Source organism: Crotalus tigris, unplaced genomic scaffold (genome assembly GCF_016545835.1).
Source record: "Crotalus tigris isolate CLP2741 ecotype Arizona unplaced genomic scaffold, ASM1654583v1 scf7180000024131.857555, whole genome shotgun sequence".
In the NCBI taxonomy this organism is placed as follows: Eukaryota; Metazoa; Chordata; class Lepidosauria; order Squamata; family Viperidae; genus Crotalus; species Crotalus tigris.
In genome coordinates, this window is record NW_024100405.1 from 363,850 (window position 1) to 382,291 (window position 18,442).

At 37.3% G+C, this 18,442-nt stretch overlaps 1 protein-coding gene across 1 annotated transcript in view; it reads right to left on the reverse strand.

The window, feature by feature from the left end:
* The window catches only part of WDR49 (WD repeat domain 49), a 108,728-nt gene that overhangs the window by 44,749 nt on the left and 45,537 nt on the right, over positions 1-18,442 (reverse strand). The window contains exons 9-10 of the mRNA XM_039322822.1: positions 7,120-7,284; positions 1,343-1,458 (exon numbers count right to left, since the gene is read on the reverse strand). Coding sequence (XP_039178756.1) covers positions 1,343-1,458; positions 7,120-7,284 — 281 coding nt within the window. The remainder of the gene's footprint in view (positions 1-1,342; positions 1,459-7,119; positions 7,285-18,442) is intronic.

Consider the following 18,442-nt stretch of genomic DNA (forward strand, 5'->3'; position numbering starts at 1 on the left):
AACAAAAGGTTGTAAGTCAAAGACTGCCTGTGCCTTCTTTTGGGTCCACTCTGCTCTGAGTCATCATGTTCTAATTCTCATCCAACAAATAATATTAGCAAGTGAGATGCACGAAGTGGGTCTTGTCTCTCATGGCATCTGCTGTCTAAAACAACATTATCTCTGAGATTTATATGGTTCCCATCCTCACCCTGGTTTAAATTAGTCTTTTAAACCTCCTCCAAGACCTGTGCTAGAATGCTGAAAGATCCTTTCTGGAGTGTTTTGGTCTATTAGATGTTGTTTTTTTCCTCTGCATTTCATACTAATGTTTTTGATGATGTATATTCTCATTTTTATTGTCTTATTTTGTAAGCTTCTCAGAGCTGTGATACACTGGGGGGGGAAGCAAGGGCTAAAAATGTCATAAACAAATAAATAAACATGAGAATTATCTTAAATCAAAACGAACTGTTTACCAATGTTATGCTATCTTTTCCATCCTGGCATAGTGTAGAAAGGAATACGCAGGAATTATTATATTTTTTTTTATTCAGAGATTTATAGGCCACCTAACTTAAGCAATTCTTGGCTTACCACATTATTATCAGGTAAGGTACACTTTGTAATCGTTTTTTGTTGAACCTATCTCGATAAAAAATATTTTAATCTTCCTGCAGAGTTGATTTCGTGGTCTGGTCTACCTCAAAGGGCTGACATCTAGAGATCTCCAAGTGGTTTATGATTACAACCCCAAGAATTCACTAGAAATTTTGGAAGCTGTGACTCCATAACAGGAATGACCCCTGCTCTGAGCAACATGAATTTTTAGCCTTAGCAAACAAAGGAAGATGTTCTACATGAATTTTAAGTGGGTTTACAGTATGCTTCAGCATAGGATCCAAATCATTGCATTGAAATAAAGAATATGTCTCTGCCTGTGTGTGTACACAAACACACTCTTTTTCATCTCACCAAAGGGTTTAAGAGATTGGGCAGTGGGAAATGTAAACTCAACAAATCCTTTCATAAAGGATTCCTTTGTTTTGAAAGCCTAGCCTATTTTGAATGTACTCTGGAGTATTTTTTTTTTTTTTTTGCTCTTGAAAAACCTTGAGAAGAGACTTGCTGACCTTCTTGGTGAAAACTAAAGTGCTTTATTTGATCAAGACAAATGAGAGCTTCTCTTACTATACTACACCAGTGAATACATCTTTTCTTGATTTCCATTATCAAGTAGCTCTTGAATTACTGGGACAGACAATTAGCAGATGTTATCACCCATTAATGGAAGCAAAAGGTGCACTAGTACAGTTTTCTATATTGTAGGCTTATATTTTAAGTAGAATACTCTTCACAGTACCTGTCCCATCCTAGGACCAAGATAGTCCAGCTTAGCACCAAAATCTGGGAAATTTCAACTGCTTGGTCTCTTCCAGCATTGAGCTTATGGTGACAGTATCCGTTGAAGTCCCAAACCTGAAAATATTGAAAAATCAGGATATTTGATTTATAGTATTTTTTTAAAAAAATGATATTGAAAAATAGCAATAGGTAATAATAGGATGGAGACTTTAGTATTAAGTTTAACATTTTTCATATTGCAAAATAATTCAGTGCACTTTACAACTTCTTATCAATAGCATCAACAGTTCAATATAAACAGCTCTATGTTCATATATATATGATAAAATAGTCCGAGCACCAGGATAATATTAAAACAAAAACTGTTTAATACAAAAGCTAAAGCTAAGCTTTCATCGGCCAACATCATCAGATCATAATACAAGATTACTGGGAGTCCTTTTTATATTGCCGGGCGGCTCTGCGCCTGGCTTCTCGATCTAGTCATTGGTCCATCCGTTTTCTCTACTTGGTTTGTTCTTAAAGAGAACACTCTTGCTGTGCTGGTATCTTCCGAGGTTACTATTTTGTTTTTCCTGGGCTCAATCACTTTCTTTCTGCTAGCATATGCCAGTTGCTTTCGCTCGCTTACACTTATCCCCTTTTTTGGTTCTATTCCGGGGTCCATCTGATCTTCCTTAATGGGATTGTGCGCGTGTGTGAAAGATAAGGCCAACTTTATGGATGCATTAAACTCCATCTGCTTCACAGCAGAGGAGGAGAACCAGGGTTCCTTAGCCTTTTTGGATGTGTTGGTCCATCGCCAACCAGATGGGACTCTACACACAAGGGTACATTGCAAACCAACTCATACCAACAGGACCCTCCACTATAAAAGCAACCATCCAGTGGCCCACAAGATCAGCTGTGTAAGAACATTATTCAAATGGATAGACTCACATTGCAATACAACCAAGACCAAAACTGAAGAAAGAAACCACCTCTTTTGAACCTACCCTATCAAATTTATCAGGAAGTATAGTAGACCACACAGATCCCATGAAGACTTGCAAAAAGCCGATGATAACACGAAATGTGCGCGTCCCTCTCCCATATATCAAAGGCAACAGCCAGATTACTGGCCCCCTTTAATATAGACCAGACCAAACTTTACAGACCAAGATCATGCACCCAAAAGACCCACTCCCCAATGAGGAAAAATCTTCAATAATATACAAGAGCAAGTACAAGGATTGTTCCTGCAATTATGTTGGGGAGACTACTAAAAGGTTAAAAACTAGGGTGCATGAGCATGTACTGGCAGTTAAAAGACAGGAACAATATTCACAGATTTGGACCCATATGACCAACTATGGGCATGAATTTGATCTTATCAGTGCACAACCTATATCCAGGGATACCGCTAAGGGAGGCCGCCTACTCAAGGAAACCTGGCTTTCTGATGGCAATTCTATCAATCACCACATAGAACGTTGCCTGGCATACCAAACACTTAAGATATGGGGAAAACAACATCATAGTTCACAACGAAGGCAATTTGCACACACCCCACAAGATCAGAAGGAAGGGGAAATGGAGGAGGTAGCCCATTTGTGCGATAATGAACTCACAACATATCCTACAAGGGAAACAGAGAAGAGACAAAAAGCAACCCCCATAGACACACCAAATATGCACACCCCAATCCACTCCACAACAAGGAGAAATAATGATGGATGCGAATGACATGGATGGCTGGATGATAACCCATGGGGCACCCACACCACGACCCCCGCTAACAAGAGGGGAGGGATGAGATACTCCACCGATGACTACAAAAAAGAGATCCATGAGCAAATGATGGAAAGCCACGCCACGGGACCCTGCACGTGCTCAAGAAGGGCAAAAGAACTAGCAAACAATGAAGGGGGATCGAAAAACCCAATGAACAATTGAGCAGTAAAGGACCTTAAGATGGGGGGGACAACCAGAGGTGGATCAATATACCCACGGAGGTTCACGGAAGAAGGCAGCGCTCCTGAGTGGAAGAACACACGTAGGAGCATATCCATCAGAGACTACCCTAATAGATGCCCGGATCCACTCAATATACCCACTCCCCCGAGCACACATGTGCACAATCCCATTAAGGAAGATCAGATGGACCCCGGAATAGAAACAAAAAAGGGGATAAATGTAAGCGAGCGAAAGCAACTGGCATATGCTAGTAGAAAGAAAGTGATTGAGCCCAGGAAAAAGAAAATAGTAACCTCAGAAGATACCAACACAGCAAGAGACGCGTGCTCTTTAAGAACAAACCAAGTAGAGAAAACAGACGGACCAATGACTAGATCGAGAAGCCAGGTGCAGAGCTGTCTGGCAATATAAAAAAGACTCCCAGTAATCTTGTATTATGCTCTGATGATGTTGGCCAACGAAAGCTTAGCTTTAGCTTTTGTATTAAACAGTTTTTGTTTTAAAATTATCCTGGAGAAGGGAAATGGAAGAATGGAAGAATGGAGAATGGAAAAAACTGGAATGTGAATAATTAATAATAATACTAATATAATTGAGACTGATAAGGATGCAGTTTCTTACGGATGGAATTTGTTATTGGTGAAGATTGAAATGTTTAATGTGTTTATTATGGATAGGCGTATAAGGGAATTTTGTTGTTTTAAGTTTTGAACCTTTAATGATAATATTGTTTAAATTTGTGTTTTGAAGGGATTATAATTTGCTCATTTTAGTGAGGGGATTCTAATGTTTTAAATTTTAAGTAATGTTTAAATTTGTGTTTTGAAGGGAGTATAACTTGTTCAAGTTTTAAGTATGCTTAAATTTGGTTTTTAAATATTATTAATATTTTTAAGAGAAAATAATTTGTTTAATTAAATGTCTAGATTTGTTTAGGAAAGAAAGTAATGTTTAAATTTGTGTTTTTGGAGGGAGTTTATATAGAATGATGATTGTATTTAGATTTGTTTAGGATTTAAAAGTGTTTCTAGTTTTTAAATATTATTATTAATATTTTTAAGAGAAAATAATTTGTTTAATTAAATGTGCTTAGATTTGTTTAGGACTTATAGGTTTTTTAAGTTTTTTCTTTTTGGATAGGAGAGAAGATTATGAAGATTGAAGGAAATATGTATTTACTTTAAGTTTTTTAAGAGTATTTAGTTTTAATGGTATAACAAAGGTTTATATGTTTATTTTTTCGTTTTAGGATAAAGAAAGAGGGAGAAATTAGATTTTACACTATAGATATAGATATTCAAAGAAAGTAATGTTTAAATTTGTGTTTTTGGAGGGAGTTTATATAGAATGATGATTGTATTTAAATTTGTTTAGGTTTTAAAAGTGTTTTAAGTTTTTTTTTTTTTTAATTAAGCCTGTACTCAGCTCTGGGAAGTCCAGGGGAGGGTTTGGGAGGTTGGGAAGGGGGGGGTGAGGTAGGGTTGGGGGGGGTATGGGAAGGGGATTTGTTTTTGTAAAATGTAAAAAATTTTCAATAAAAAAAAATTATCCTGGTGCTCGGACTATTTTATTTCTATTATATGGATTTACCCAGGATTTGCATTTTTATATAATTAGAGAATTATATTACAAATCACATTTAATTCTGATTTTTTTTTATTTTGAACATTTTAATTTACTTTCATCATCATAGGGCTATTTGCCTCTAGTTTCTATTCTATAGATACGATTGTACTCAATCTTAATTTGTATTTTATGATTTATTATTCTCAATAATAAAGCAATTAAATTGGAAAATAGAAAAATCAGTGTATCAAAACCATAGAGTAAAATGTTTCTCGGTAACTTCAAAAATAAGGTTAAAAATCTTAAGGCTACATAATTCATGTGTTGGAGAGGAAAGAACATAATTGATGGGGAACCAATGTTATCTGTAAACTTTTTGAATCTTTAAAATCTAAAGATCTTACAACTGCAGCTAATTTACTGTACAATACAACTTAATGTTATACTAGCCAACCAAAAGTTAAGTGAAGCACAGCTAGTTTTTATCTACTGATTTCTTAATCATATGAAAGTTTTTGGCACAATTCAAATTAATAAACCCATTCTTCATTCTTGATCACATCAGAAGACAAAGCTTGATACACTCAGGATGTCTATCTGTAGCAGAGCTGGAGACAGAAGGAATATCCTTATGAAAATAGTTCATTGCTCACACAGACACATCAATCAAAAAATTGTGAAATGTAATATTTTTTTATCTGACTTGAGACACACACTCATCTACTCACTGATTTTTGGCTCATACAGATGAATTAAAATTATTTCTCCCTTTACAAACCCACTATCGTGTCCAAAAGTAGTTCATCCTCCTCTGTGAAGTATATTTATATAATCGCAATTTTGCTCCTTCTTTTACGATTTCTTTCATTTCTTCTTTAGAATTCTCTGTTACTGCTGCTATTTATTAACCTAGAAATTCTGTTTGCTCTGCATCTCTGAATTCACAGTTCCCCTGGGCTTAAGTTCACCTCCTGCTATTTTTCTTTGCTCTTCCAAACATAGCACAGAAACTAAATTTTGTAGAGAAAATTTTAAGGCAAACCCAGCTTTCAGTTCAGTTGCCGAGTCCCAGTTAAAGGTGTATATTATGGGACTAGAATCAAGCTATTAATACTATCTAAGTAGTGATCTTAATGTGCAAAAGAATATGTATCTTTTATTAGCTATGTTCAATAGACTCAAAGACTTTCCTATTTGTCCCTATGATGGGGAGGAGGAAAGTAAAAAGGAAACAAGTATTCTATATGTAAAGGAAAGTATCTGAATTTTTTTTAAAATCAGAAATAAGAAAAGCAGAGGCCAGAAGAGAAACCAAGAGAGGGACTCTTATTTGCTATTTCAATTCCCAATGTCCCTAGGGGTCAGTAAAATAAAGTTGTAAATAACTGGTGCTTCTGAACCTACAGAGGATGAGATTCATTCATTATGCTAAATTATGAGCAGGCCAGTTCAGTTTGGGAGTAAGCTCTATGGATCTGTTTATTGTGGTTTGTATATTATGACTTACTTACAACACACCATGTGAACTTTATTTCTTCAACAAATCATAATGTAGCACAATTTAGAAATCTTTGGTGCACAGTCTTGATCTATGCAAAAGACTACATTTACACAACACACCTAACATGTTTACTGAATTAATCCATTTTCTGAGTTTGCACTGTATTTTGAACTATACATTAAGCACTTGAGCAGGGTTTTGACATGCCAAAGAAAGTCTGATCAATTTTAGGACAAATCAGGTTTGCTCTGTTGTGCAAATTATCTGCTAGAACTTTAGATGATCCATGTGTTAGAAGAACACATTCAAAGTATCCTTATGTCAGTATCCTTGACTGTATCCCAGTTCCAGAATTTAAATGCTTTCTCATCCTAACTTCCATCTGAGGTGAAAAGTGATCCTAAGCCATGAATTTAAAAAAAAGGCAGGATAACATACATTTATAAGGTAAAGAAGAAACCAGAAAGAATTGAAGCAGAAATTAAACACAGTCTGAGGTAACGCAGTCTACTTTTCCAATCTACATGGAAGCACAGAAAAGGATTATAAATACTTTATTTTTCCAGTTAAGTTAATAAACAGTATTGTTATTATTGTTTAAACGTATTGGCTATTTTATTAAAAAAATAAGTACCGCTTTGAGTTCCACTAATGGAATTTCTAAGTGGTGGATGCTACCCCTCTGATAATATGAAATGGTTCAGCCCATTTCATTCCCCCACCCCGCTTTCTTAAACACACATAGTGCACACCTTGACTGTTCCATCTGTGCCCCCGGTGAAGAGCCGTGTCTGAGTCCCGTCAAGAGTCATAGTGCTGATTTCTGCATTGCCATGACAACCGATAAACTCTTTGATTTTCTGCCCAGTATCAATCAACCAGAAGATAACTGTAGATCCAGTATCTGAGCTGATTACCTAAGGAAGAGGAGGAGAGAAAAGTCACTCAAATTAAAATCTTGCTGACATGCTCTGCGTCCAAACACCTGCATTATAATAAATTAATACATATGCAGCCTACTAAGTATCAATTTGAAATGCAAATCCAAAAGGAAAATATTAGCGCTGATTTTCTCACCTTTCTTCCAAATCATAAAGTTTGATTTTTATCCTATACTAAATACTTTTCTTCACAGCAAGCTTCATTTAACGGATGAGTAATGATCTAGTTATCATTTAACAAAGAAAAAAGGTGACTTGTTCTTACAGCAGATACTATTTTAATCCAAACAGGGACAATGTGTCTTTAGCAATGAAATTTGCGATTTTTTTCAAACAAAATAAAATAAATCTTTGTGATATAATAAAGTTTGTGATATACAGGTAATAAATACCACGCTTCCTTATGTCAGCAAATTGCTCCATATATAAAGTGTTACGGGAATGTTTCTGAATGCATTAGCTTGCAATATTAGTATTATGCATTTATTTTTAACAGTATATTGGCATTTATTTTCACTGCATATTGGAGAAAGTGTCATTTGGATAAATCATGACGTATGATACACACATCTCCACAAAAAATCTTGGTAAAATATGTGTTGTGATTTCAAAATGCAACCTCAGTTTTTTAGGTCACACACCCTTTCCCATTTATACCAATAAATCATGTTTAATATTTATGAAATATTTAGGTGCAGGTAAAATCTACTAGTTATGCTCTTAGTAAAATATAGTTCGCCCTTGCCTATTATAATTTTGTATCCTTTTTTTCCCACATTGCCCAATCACTTTCTCAGGGAAGCCAGACCAATTAGATTAGTGCTGTCTCATTTGTGTTCCTCAGCATACTCATTCCAAATCTGCATATAATTTATATTCATCATGATTGCTAGCCATTGTTCTGGCTACCATAGTTACATTCTGTGAATATATTCAATCCCCTTTTAATATAATCCAAGTTGGCATTGTCATGAAAATGAACTACCTAGTCAATGTTAGCTAACCTCAAAAAAGCTGAACAGAGTTAGTCCTGGTCAATATCTGAATAAGAGTGTCAAGACAGCCATCCTGTTCTGATATGCATTGCCTGCTGTCAGTCTGCCATATTTGATGGGGAGGGGAGCTGTGGAGTGGGATAAGGAGAGGATAGCATGAGAGGAATTGAAACTAAGCATTGGACCGGCCCATGAGACCCGTTGGCTGTTCCAAGGTCATGCAGAACCATCCAGCCTCCAAACAATTTGTTAGCACATAATTGAACACTCACTGCTAACCGGGGTGGGGGGGAGGTGGGAACAAAGAAAAAGTTAACAATATGCTTTGGGTGCAAAAACTTCAGATCTAGCTTTGCTTCCTCTGTAACCACTTGGCTTTAGTAAACTATACTTTTAGCTAATCATGGACTTGAAAGTCTTTCTTTTCTAACTGACCAAGTTGGAATGGCTGACAGGAAGATTCCCATTATGTCATTTGTGAAATTTTCCTAATAAAGACTGGGAATTAAATCAATTTCAAGAAGTTCAAGCATAGCCCTGTTCCTCTTAGCTGGCTTGGTTTGGACAGAAAGGAATCTGTATTGCAGACAAGCATGAAGCTACTTGAAATAGATGATTGCCCAGTGTGAATGAGAAAGTGCAGATGACTGTTATATCCATAGTGATTTACATGTATTGCTTCTTTTTCTCACCTTTCCCAGAAATGAATATATTCTTGGTATGGATTGGTGAGTTAAAGCTGCATTAGCTGCAATTTCTAGCCAGAGACTCAGCAAATTGCTCCATATTTAAGGCATGAAGGGGTTCATACTTTGAATCCTCACAATACAGGTAGTCCTCAACTTACAACTTACAACAGTTCATTTAATGACTGTTCAAAGTTATAACGGTACTGAAAAAAAAGTGACTTATGACCATTTTTCACATGTATGTCCATTGCAGCACATGATCACATGATCAAAATTCAGACGTTTGGCAACCGACTCATATTTATGACTGTTCCAGGGTAATGTAATCACCTTTTCTGACCTTCTGATAAGCAAAGTCAACGGGGAAGCCAGATTCATTTAACAACCATGTTACTAACTTAACAACTGTAGTGATTCACTTAACAAATGTGGCAAGGAAGGTCTTACAATGGTGCAAAATTCACTTAAATGTCTCATTTAGCAACAGATATTTGGGCTCATTTTGGTTATAAGTTGAGGGCTACCCGTAACCTCAGCTGAGAAGTTTTACAAATATCCTGAAATAAGGCAATGACAGATGACTTCCAAACTGCTACCAAGAAAATTCCATGGATGTATCCATAATATCACCAGAGTTGAATTCAATTTGAGGGAGATAAGTTGATCTCCATCACCACTATTTTTTCTGTACTGTATTCTGCAGTTGAACCAGTTCTTTCCATTAAAATATGACAATCAAATCATGCCATTTTTTTAATAATCATACTAGTTTTTTCTAATGGTGACTTATGGCTTGCCAGAAAAGACAGAGAGCTGTTTCTCTATAGATGGCTTTTATTCATCCTTAATTCTGAATAGGTTTCAGGTGAATTAGTCCATTTACTGCTTAATATAAATATCATCTACAGAACTGCATCCCAAGCATTTCTTCATTTTGTTTGGTAGACAGATTATATTGAGTAGACGTGTAAAGTCATAAACTTGGTGCAATAATATAATACCTTTATTATTTTCACTAGGAAGATGTACTGCTTATATTTCACATATTTATTGATGCTATAACATTCTGTAAGCAGGTATACCTGGGTTGAATTAGTAAATCAGACTGAAGCTATTTACCTGTAAGTGAAGTAAATTTGCTGCTTTTCAATATTAAATTAGAATGGCCCTCACTCTAACACTCTTTCAGAAGGACCTGAAAATGTGGTTCTGCCAGCGGGCCTGTGGAGCCCAGAGCAGGATGGAGCCCATTAAATGGCTGGCATGGGTGTGCATTGTCCCCAGGGTGGGAGGAGGGGGGTTATTATTCTCTTAGTTGTATTTCTTTGATATTGTGCTTTTATATCTTGTAAGCCACCTTGAGTCGCCATGTGTGAGTAAGCAGCAATATACATTTTCTAAATAAATAAAATAAATAAATAATAATTAAACAAAATTTCCTTATAAAGATATGAGAAGCTGCAAACATATTTGTGTTAAATTAGGTTCTCATAAAGCCCTGGAAACATAATTACGAATGGCACCCATGAAAAATTTTAATTGCTAGCCAATATGCTTTTAATAACAGACATATCATTGCTGGCCTATTAAAAATTCTCCTCCAAAAAACCTGGATGATAACACCTGTTATTTCAAGAAAGCAAATGTAAAAAAGCTTTTTTTTTTCCCTTGGCAAAAGGTAAAAAAAAAATAACAAAACCAGCTAGAAGCCTTCTTTTGGCTGTATAAGTCAAATGGATGGGAGTTCTTAGGCTAGTTTTGATCGCTTCATCCATTTCCCTACTTTGATCAGAGTAGAACTTCCATTGCTTATTTCTGTCAAAGACATGGGGAGTCCTTGAATTAAATAGGCTTTGTGAAAACAAATGGCAGACAGTCTTTTAATAAACATGCTTGGTTGAAGAAGGATCAGCCAACAAACTCAACAGTCCTAAGAAAAAATACTTTTTTTCCAAAATAGCTTTATACTTTCCTTAAGAAAGACTTGTAAAAAGAAGCATTAAGTAAAGTTAGCACAATACTTTTAGAGAAAAACAACCATTCTTTCCTATATTTGTTAGGAAACAAATATGCAGGTGCCATGTCATTCTAATCTACAAATTCAGAAAACGAAGACACAACAAAAGCAGGTCAGTGTAGCTCAAATTCCCATTCTCTCAAGCTGATTCGAAAATTTGGCAAAGAAAGTCAGTGGAACACAAATTACAACATTTTGCATGGTTGGAAATTCTGCACAGTAGAGTTCTTATTTATGCAAAGCACTCTGTTCAGGTTGGACCGAATATGGATATAATATCTGCAGATCATTATCAATACAAGGAAGTTGGAGAATGAAACATGCTTTAGTGACTTCTCAGTTGACAAATGAACTATTGAAATGAGATCTACATGGGGCTGCTCTTAAAAAATGCTCAGAAACTGCAGCTGGTCCAGAATGCAGTGATGGAGACATCTTTGGTTGTACCTAAGTACATCAAATAGTGGCATTACTCAGGTACATCTCTGGTTATAGCTGAGTAACACCACTATTTTTCAAGCTACAAGACTCCTGTCCTAGGTTCACTGGTGGTTACCTATAAAACTCCATGTGACAGAAATGCCACAGTTATTTGTGTGATCCCCTGTCCTCAATTGTGTTCATCTATTGCACGGGTCCCCAACCTTTGGGTCGCAGTCCACTACCGGGCTTTGGCCTGCTGGCCACTGGGCCATGGAACAGGCTGGCCAGTGCGCACACACGTGTGTGTGTGTGTACTCACCCCCACTCGCGTTAATGCTGCTGCTGCTGCTACACAAATGGGGCACCACACAGGGAAAAGGAAGCACTGCATGGCAAAAATGGGGCACCACACCATGAAAATAGGTGGTGCTAGCACCCATGCAACAAAAATGGGGTGGTGTCAGTGAGTGTCATGTGGGCACTAGCACCACCCCATTTGTGTCATATATGCTCGTGGCCCCATTTGTGTGTGCACAGACACGCACGTAAAATGCTTTCCCCTCCCTTTTCCTCTGGTCCGCCAACTGAGAAAGGTTGGAGACCTCTGATCTATTGCACCAAATCTAACCAAATGGGCATGATCCAGGTCTCTTCCATATAATTAAGCCATCCTTTGGGACTCAGAGGCCTATTTGCATTGTTGTGGTGCCTGCCCTTTAAAACAATCTCCAACCCTGTTAACTTTTTGATATGCCCTGAAGGGGCTCCTTTTCCCTCAGACATCCTGTATGGATCAGGTTGCTAGATTTTGATATGTATGCATTCTGATTGGGAAATAGTTTTATAGGAGCCTTGGCTACATTGTAATGCTACTTTTATGATACTGTGTAACTTTATTGTAATGTGAACTACCTGAAATCACAACCTTGAAATGGGCATCTATACTGTATAATTTCTACATAAACTCCTATTTCTTTTATATACTTTGAATTTTTGAATTCCCCAGTGAAGTTAATGGGCAGTCTATGAGACTGAAGATCCTGTTAGCATAAGGAAAACCATGTGAGCCAGCATTTTCTTCCCACATAATCAAATGTTTATGGAAAGCTCAAAATGAGAACATAATACTCAAAATGAGAACATAAATAGAAATGCATTCTCCAATTCATGGTCCTAGCAAATGATACTGAAGGCCAGAGTTGCTCCAATACTAAAATCAATTTTTAGTCAGGATGAATAGCAGTTATGAGTTTATCTAGTCCTCTTTTAAAGCCTTCCAAGTAATCTCAGATTGGACAATCAAAGCAATGCATCTTCTTATTCTTCTTCTTGTGCCATATCTGTTATTGGACGTTGGCGATCACGTTGATGATCTGTTTTTATCAGCAACCGCATGCAAAAGTGCTGCTGAGTTTTGTCCAAACCAGTCCCTTAGATTTTGAAGCCACAATGTTCTTCTTCTGCCTGGACCTAATTTGCCTTCAATCTTTCCCTGGAGGATTAAATGGAGTATGCCATATTTTTCTGGGTGTCGCATCACATGTCTGAAATATTCTAATTTTCATTTTTTTAATTGTTTTGATGATTTCCCTTGGCTTTCCCAGGTGGCTTATCATCTCCTCATTTCTAATCTTGTCAACCCAGATTATACATACTGTAACAACCACCTGTAAATCCACATTTCAAATGCTTCTAGTCTCTTCAGTTGGCCTTCTGTCAGAGACCAACTCTCTACTCCATAGAGCAGAATAGAAAAAATATAGCATCTGACAAGCCTGATTTTCAGTCTTAGGCTTATGTCATGAATGCAGAAGATCTTTTTCATTTTGAAGAATACTGTTCGGGCTTTTTCTATCCTTGTCTTTACTTCAACAGTCATGTCCCAGCTTTCATGTAAATTAGAACCGAGATGTGTGATCCTTTCAACTTTTTATAGTAGTATTCCTTCTGAATTTATTGGTGGTAAATTAACGGGTTGTTTGCTGACAATCATGATCTTGGTTTTTGAGATGTTAAGCTTCAAGCCATATTTTTCAGATATTTCTGTGGCTCTGTTGATGAGAGTTTCATGCTTACTGGCAAGCAGAACTTAAGTTGTTGTTCCAAACACCGTTTACTTTGATGCCAGCATCGATGTTCTCCAGTGCCTTGTTGAAGATTGACTCAGAGTAGATATTGAACAACAGTGGAGACAGAATACATCTCTGCATATAGGACTTAATTCAGAAGGCTGCATCTCAACTTTGCTTCTCAAATCAGATAGCAACTTTCTTAAGTTATTTCTTTATGAATGAAGAAAAAGTGTGGGAACACTACTAAACCACATGACTTCATATTCTGATTTGCTGAATTTTCCTGTGTTGCTTACACTAAACATTTGAATAAGTAATGGAAAGTGCAAGAAATGGATATTTAGTAAGGATTATTTTTATTTATTTATGACTAGAACTGAATACTGCATCCAGTTCTGGTCACCACAATATAAAAAAAAATATTGAGACTCTGGAAAGAGTGCAGAAAAGAGCAACAAGAATGATTAGGGGGCTGGGGGCTAAAACATTCAAAGAACGGTTGCAGGAATTGGAACTGGGTATGTCTAGTCTAGTGAAAAGAAGAACTAAGGAAAACATGATAGCAGTATTACAATATTTGAGGGGCTCCTACAAAGATAAGGGGATCAAACTATTTTTCAAAGCACCAAAAGGCAAGATAAGCAACAATGAATGGAAACTAACCAAGGAAAGAAGCAACCTAGAACTAAGGAGAAATTTCCTAACAGTGAGAGCAATCAGCCAGTGGAATAGCTTGCCTTCAGAAGTTGTGGGTGTTCCATCACTGGAGGCTTTCAAAACAAGACTGAACAGCCATTTGTCCAGTATAGAGTTTCCTGCTCAAGCAGGGAGTTGGGTTAGAAGACATCCATGGTCCCTTCCAATTCTATTCCACTCCATCCACTCCATTCCATTCTATTATATTTAATAATAATAATAGTAATAATAATAATAGTAATAATAATAATAATAATAATAATAATAATAATAATAATAATAATAATAATCATCTACCTTGACGTGGTTGTGGGGCTTGTGTGCTCTGAGGAAGATGAGAGCTATACCAGAGGTTCAACCATACTGGACAGGTCTCATCAGAGGAGTCAGACAAAGAGTGTCTCTCCCATAAAAAATATGGTGAGACGTAAATTTCAGAATGCCATACCGGCTCGGACGTCGCCCGGGTTAACAAGGTCCGCACTAGATATTGGAGTTCCTGGATATCTGGTGAAAAATGGGTTACAGGACTCAGGACTGTTGGCTGAGCAACCAGGGCCAGCAGCTGCAGAACTACTGGAAGAAAAGGTGTTTACCCGTCGCAGATACACAGTGATGGAAAACAAAGAAATAATGATCTGTTACTACAGATCAAGTCCAACAAGAAGAGGATATCTAAAACGAATGCACCAGTTCTGGAAAGAACAACATCCAGAATCAGAAATAACAGAACAGAGACTAGCAGATCAACGCCGATTTATAACACGAAATAAAGTATTCACAGAAACAGAATTGGACGAACTGCAAAGGTTTACCCAGGGCAAAGAAATCAAAGCCTTACCAGAAGTAATTCAGAATGTAGAGGCAAACCAGGGGGAGTTGGCAGTGAAAGAATCCAGTAGAGATATACAACTGTTCTCATTTGGAAACCAGGCACCTCTTCCTCAGGAAGAACAAAACCCTCTAACTAAAGAAATAAAAGAATTGAAACAAAGAATAACTGAGCATCTAGAACAGCACAAAAACAACAGAATAAGGCTGCCTGCATTGAAGCTTGTTCCAAAGAAACAGCTAGCACAAGCATTAAAAGATGCAAATACTGCAATATCAAGTATAAGCACCAATTCACTGCAAGAAACAAACCAACTAATGTACAGCACAGCTGCAGTTATAACAGAATACCTGGGATGTAAAATCAACAAAAAAGAAAAACAAACAAACAGTGCACCACAAAAATGGAAGGTTAGACTAGAAAATAAGATCAGCAAGTTAAGATCACATGCAAGCAAGCTAGAACAGATGAAAGAAAAGAAGCTGAAGAACAAGAAGACCAAAGAATACCTAATCAAGAAATACCACTTAGAAACAAGGAAGATCAAGGAAGCACTGGAAATAATAAAGCAACAAATAACAGCTATAGCCAGGAAAATCAGTAGATATGAAGCTCGAATTGCAAACTATAGGCAGAACCTCCAATTTCAATCCAATCAGAAACGTTTCTACCAATCCATCAATGGAGAAACTGCAAGGAATCAGTCAGTACCTGACAAGGAAGAAACAGTGCAATTCTGGAAGCAGATATGGGATAACCCAAAGAAATACAACAAGGATGCGGCTTGGTTAAAAGAGGTGGATGCAAATAAAACAGAAGTTGAAATGAAAGAACTAGTAATAACAACAAAAATGGTAGAAAAAAGAGCAAAGAAAATCAAAAATTGGTCAGCACCAGGTGAAGATGAACTGCATGGGTTTTGGTTGAAACATCTAACTGTTATACACCCACTCATTGCCAAGCAGTTCAACAATATACTACAAGGAGGAGAAATTGAAAAGTGGCTAACAACTGGGAAAACCTACCTAATAATGAAAAATCCAGCAAAAGGGGCAACACCAGGTAACTACAGGCCAATTACCTGCTTACCAACAACTTTCAAATTACTAACTGGTGTGGTAGCTGATGCAGTACAACAGCATCTAGTTGAAAACAATCTCTTTCCACCTGAGCAGAAAGGAAACCGCCCCAATAGCAGAGGAACAAAAGATCAACTCCTAATAGACAAAATGATCTTGGAAAACTGCAAGAGAAGGAAGACCAACCTGAATGTGGCATGGATTGACTACAAAAAGGCATTTGACTCTCTGCCACATGACTGGATAATCAAGTGCCTAGAAATAACAGGAGTAGTAGAAACATCAGAAAATTTGTGCAAAAATCGATGGCACAATGGAAGACACAGTTGCAGATCAATGGTGAAAAGCTGGGAGAGGTTAATATCAAGAGAGGAATATTTCAAGGAGATTCATTATCACCATTACTATTTGTTATTGCACTGTTTCCTCTGTCAACAATACTGAATAACTCAGGACATGGCTATCAAACATCAAAAACATCTGCTAGACTATCCCACCTCCTTTACATGGATGATCTGAAGCTGTATGGAAAAACATCATCTGAAATAGAATCGCTGCTCAACACTGTTCGTATATATAGCCAAGATATTGTAATGGAGTTTGGCTTGGACAAATGTGCCACACTTACTATCAAACAAGGAAAAATAGTGAAAACTGAAGGAATCAAGATGCCCCACGAAAATAACATTAAGAGTCTGGATGAGGAAGAGTACTACAAATACTTGGGTATCCTTCAAGCTGACAACATCAAGCACACTGAAGTCAAGAAAAAGATTAGAGGTGAATACATCAAGAGAGTGAAGAAGATCTTAAAATCCAAACTCAATGGAGGAAATACCATAAAGGCAATCAACACCTGGGCAATCCCAGTCATTAGGTACACAGCTGGAATAGTGGACTGGACTCAAGCAGAACTAAAAGCAATGGATAGGCAGACCAGAAAAATAATGACAATGAATCATGCCCTTCATCCACGCAGTGACATTGATAGACTTTATCTACCAAGGCAAATAGGTGGGCGTGGAATGCTACAAGTACATCAGATGGTTGAAGAAGAAAAAATGGCTTTGGAAGAATATCTGAAGAACAATGATGAAGATGCACTGAAATTAGTATATCAGGAAGGCTTACTAACTACTGGAGAGACCAAACTGGCCTACAAGAAAGACCAAATGAAGAACAGAATAGAGGCATGGGAAGACAAAGCACTACATGGCCAATACATGAAAAAAATAGCTGGGAAAGCAGATAATAATAAAACCTGGCAATGGCTAAGAGCAGGAAAATTGAAGAAAGAGACCGAGGGACTAATTCTGGCTGCACAAGACCAAGCCTTAAGGACAAATGCATACAAAGTCAAAATTGAGAAGACAGCAACAGACAGTAAGTGCCGCCTATGCAAAGAAGCTGAAGAAACAGTGGACCACTTGGTAAGCTGTTGCAAGAAGATTGCACAGACTGATTACAAGCAGCGGCATGACAAAGTAGCAACAATGGTGCATTGGAAGATCTGCAAAAAATATCATTTGCCTGTAAGCAAAAACTGGTGGGATCATAAAATAGAGAAAGTCATAGAAAATGATAAAATTAAACTGCTCTGGGACTTCAGAATTCAAACAGACAAGCACCTGCAACATAACACCCCAGACTTAACAATTGTCGATAAGAAAGACAAAAAAGTCTGGATAGTGGACGTGGCAGTGCCTGGAGACAGCAGAATAGAAGAGAAAGAACTGGAGAAGATAACAAAATACAAAGACCTACAAATAGAAATAGAAAGACTGTGGCAAAAGCAAGCAAGGGTAGTACCAATAGTCATAGGCTCCTTGGGTGCAATCCCAAAACAACTGGAGCACCACTTGAACACCATTGGCATTGACAAATTTGCTATTAGTCAATTGCAAAAGGCGGCCTTATTAGGAACTGCTTCCATCCTGCGACGATACCTGTAATACCATCAAACATCCACATCTGCCTATCCCAGGTCCTGGGTAAGGACTCGATAGGTAGACAAAATGCCAAATCCAGTCTGAACATCTGGCTGACTGTGCGATGATTGATAATAATAATAATAGTAACAATGATGAAGATGCACTGAAATTAGTGTATCAGGAAGGCTTACTGACTACTGGAGAGACCAAACTGGCCTACAAGAAAGACCAAATGAAGAACAGAATAGAGGCATGGGAAGACAAAGGACTACATGGCCAATACGTTAAAAAAATAGCTGGGAGAGCAAATAATAACAAAGCCTGGCAATGGCTAAGAGCAGGAAAATTGAAGAAAGAGATTGAGGGACTAATTCTGGCTGCACAAGACCAAGCCTTAAGG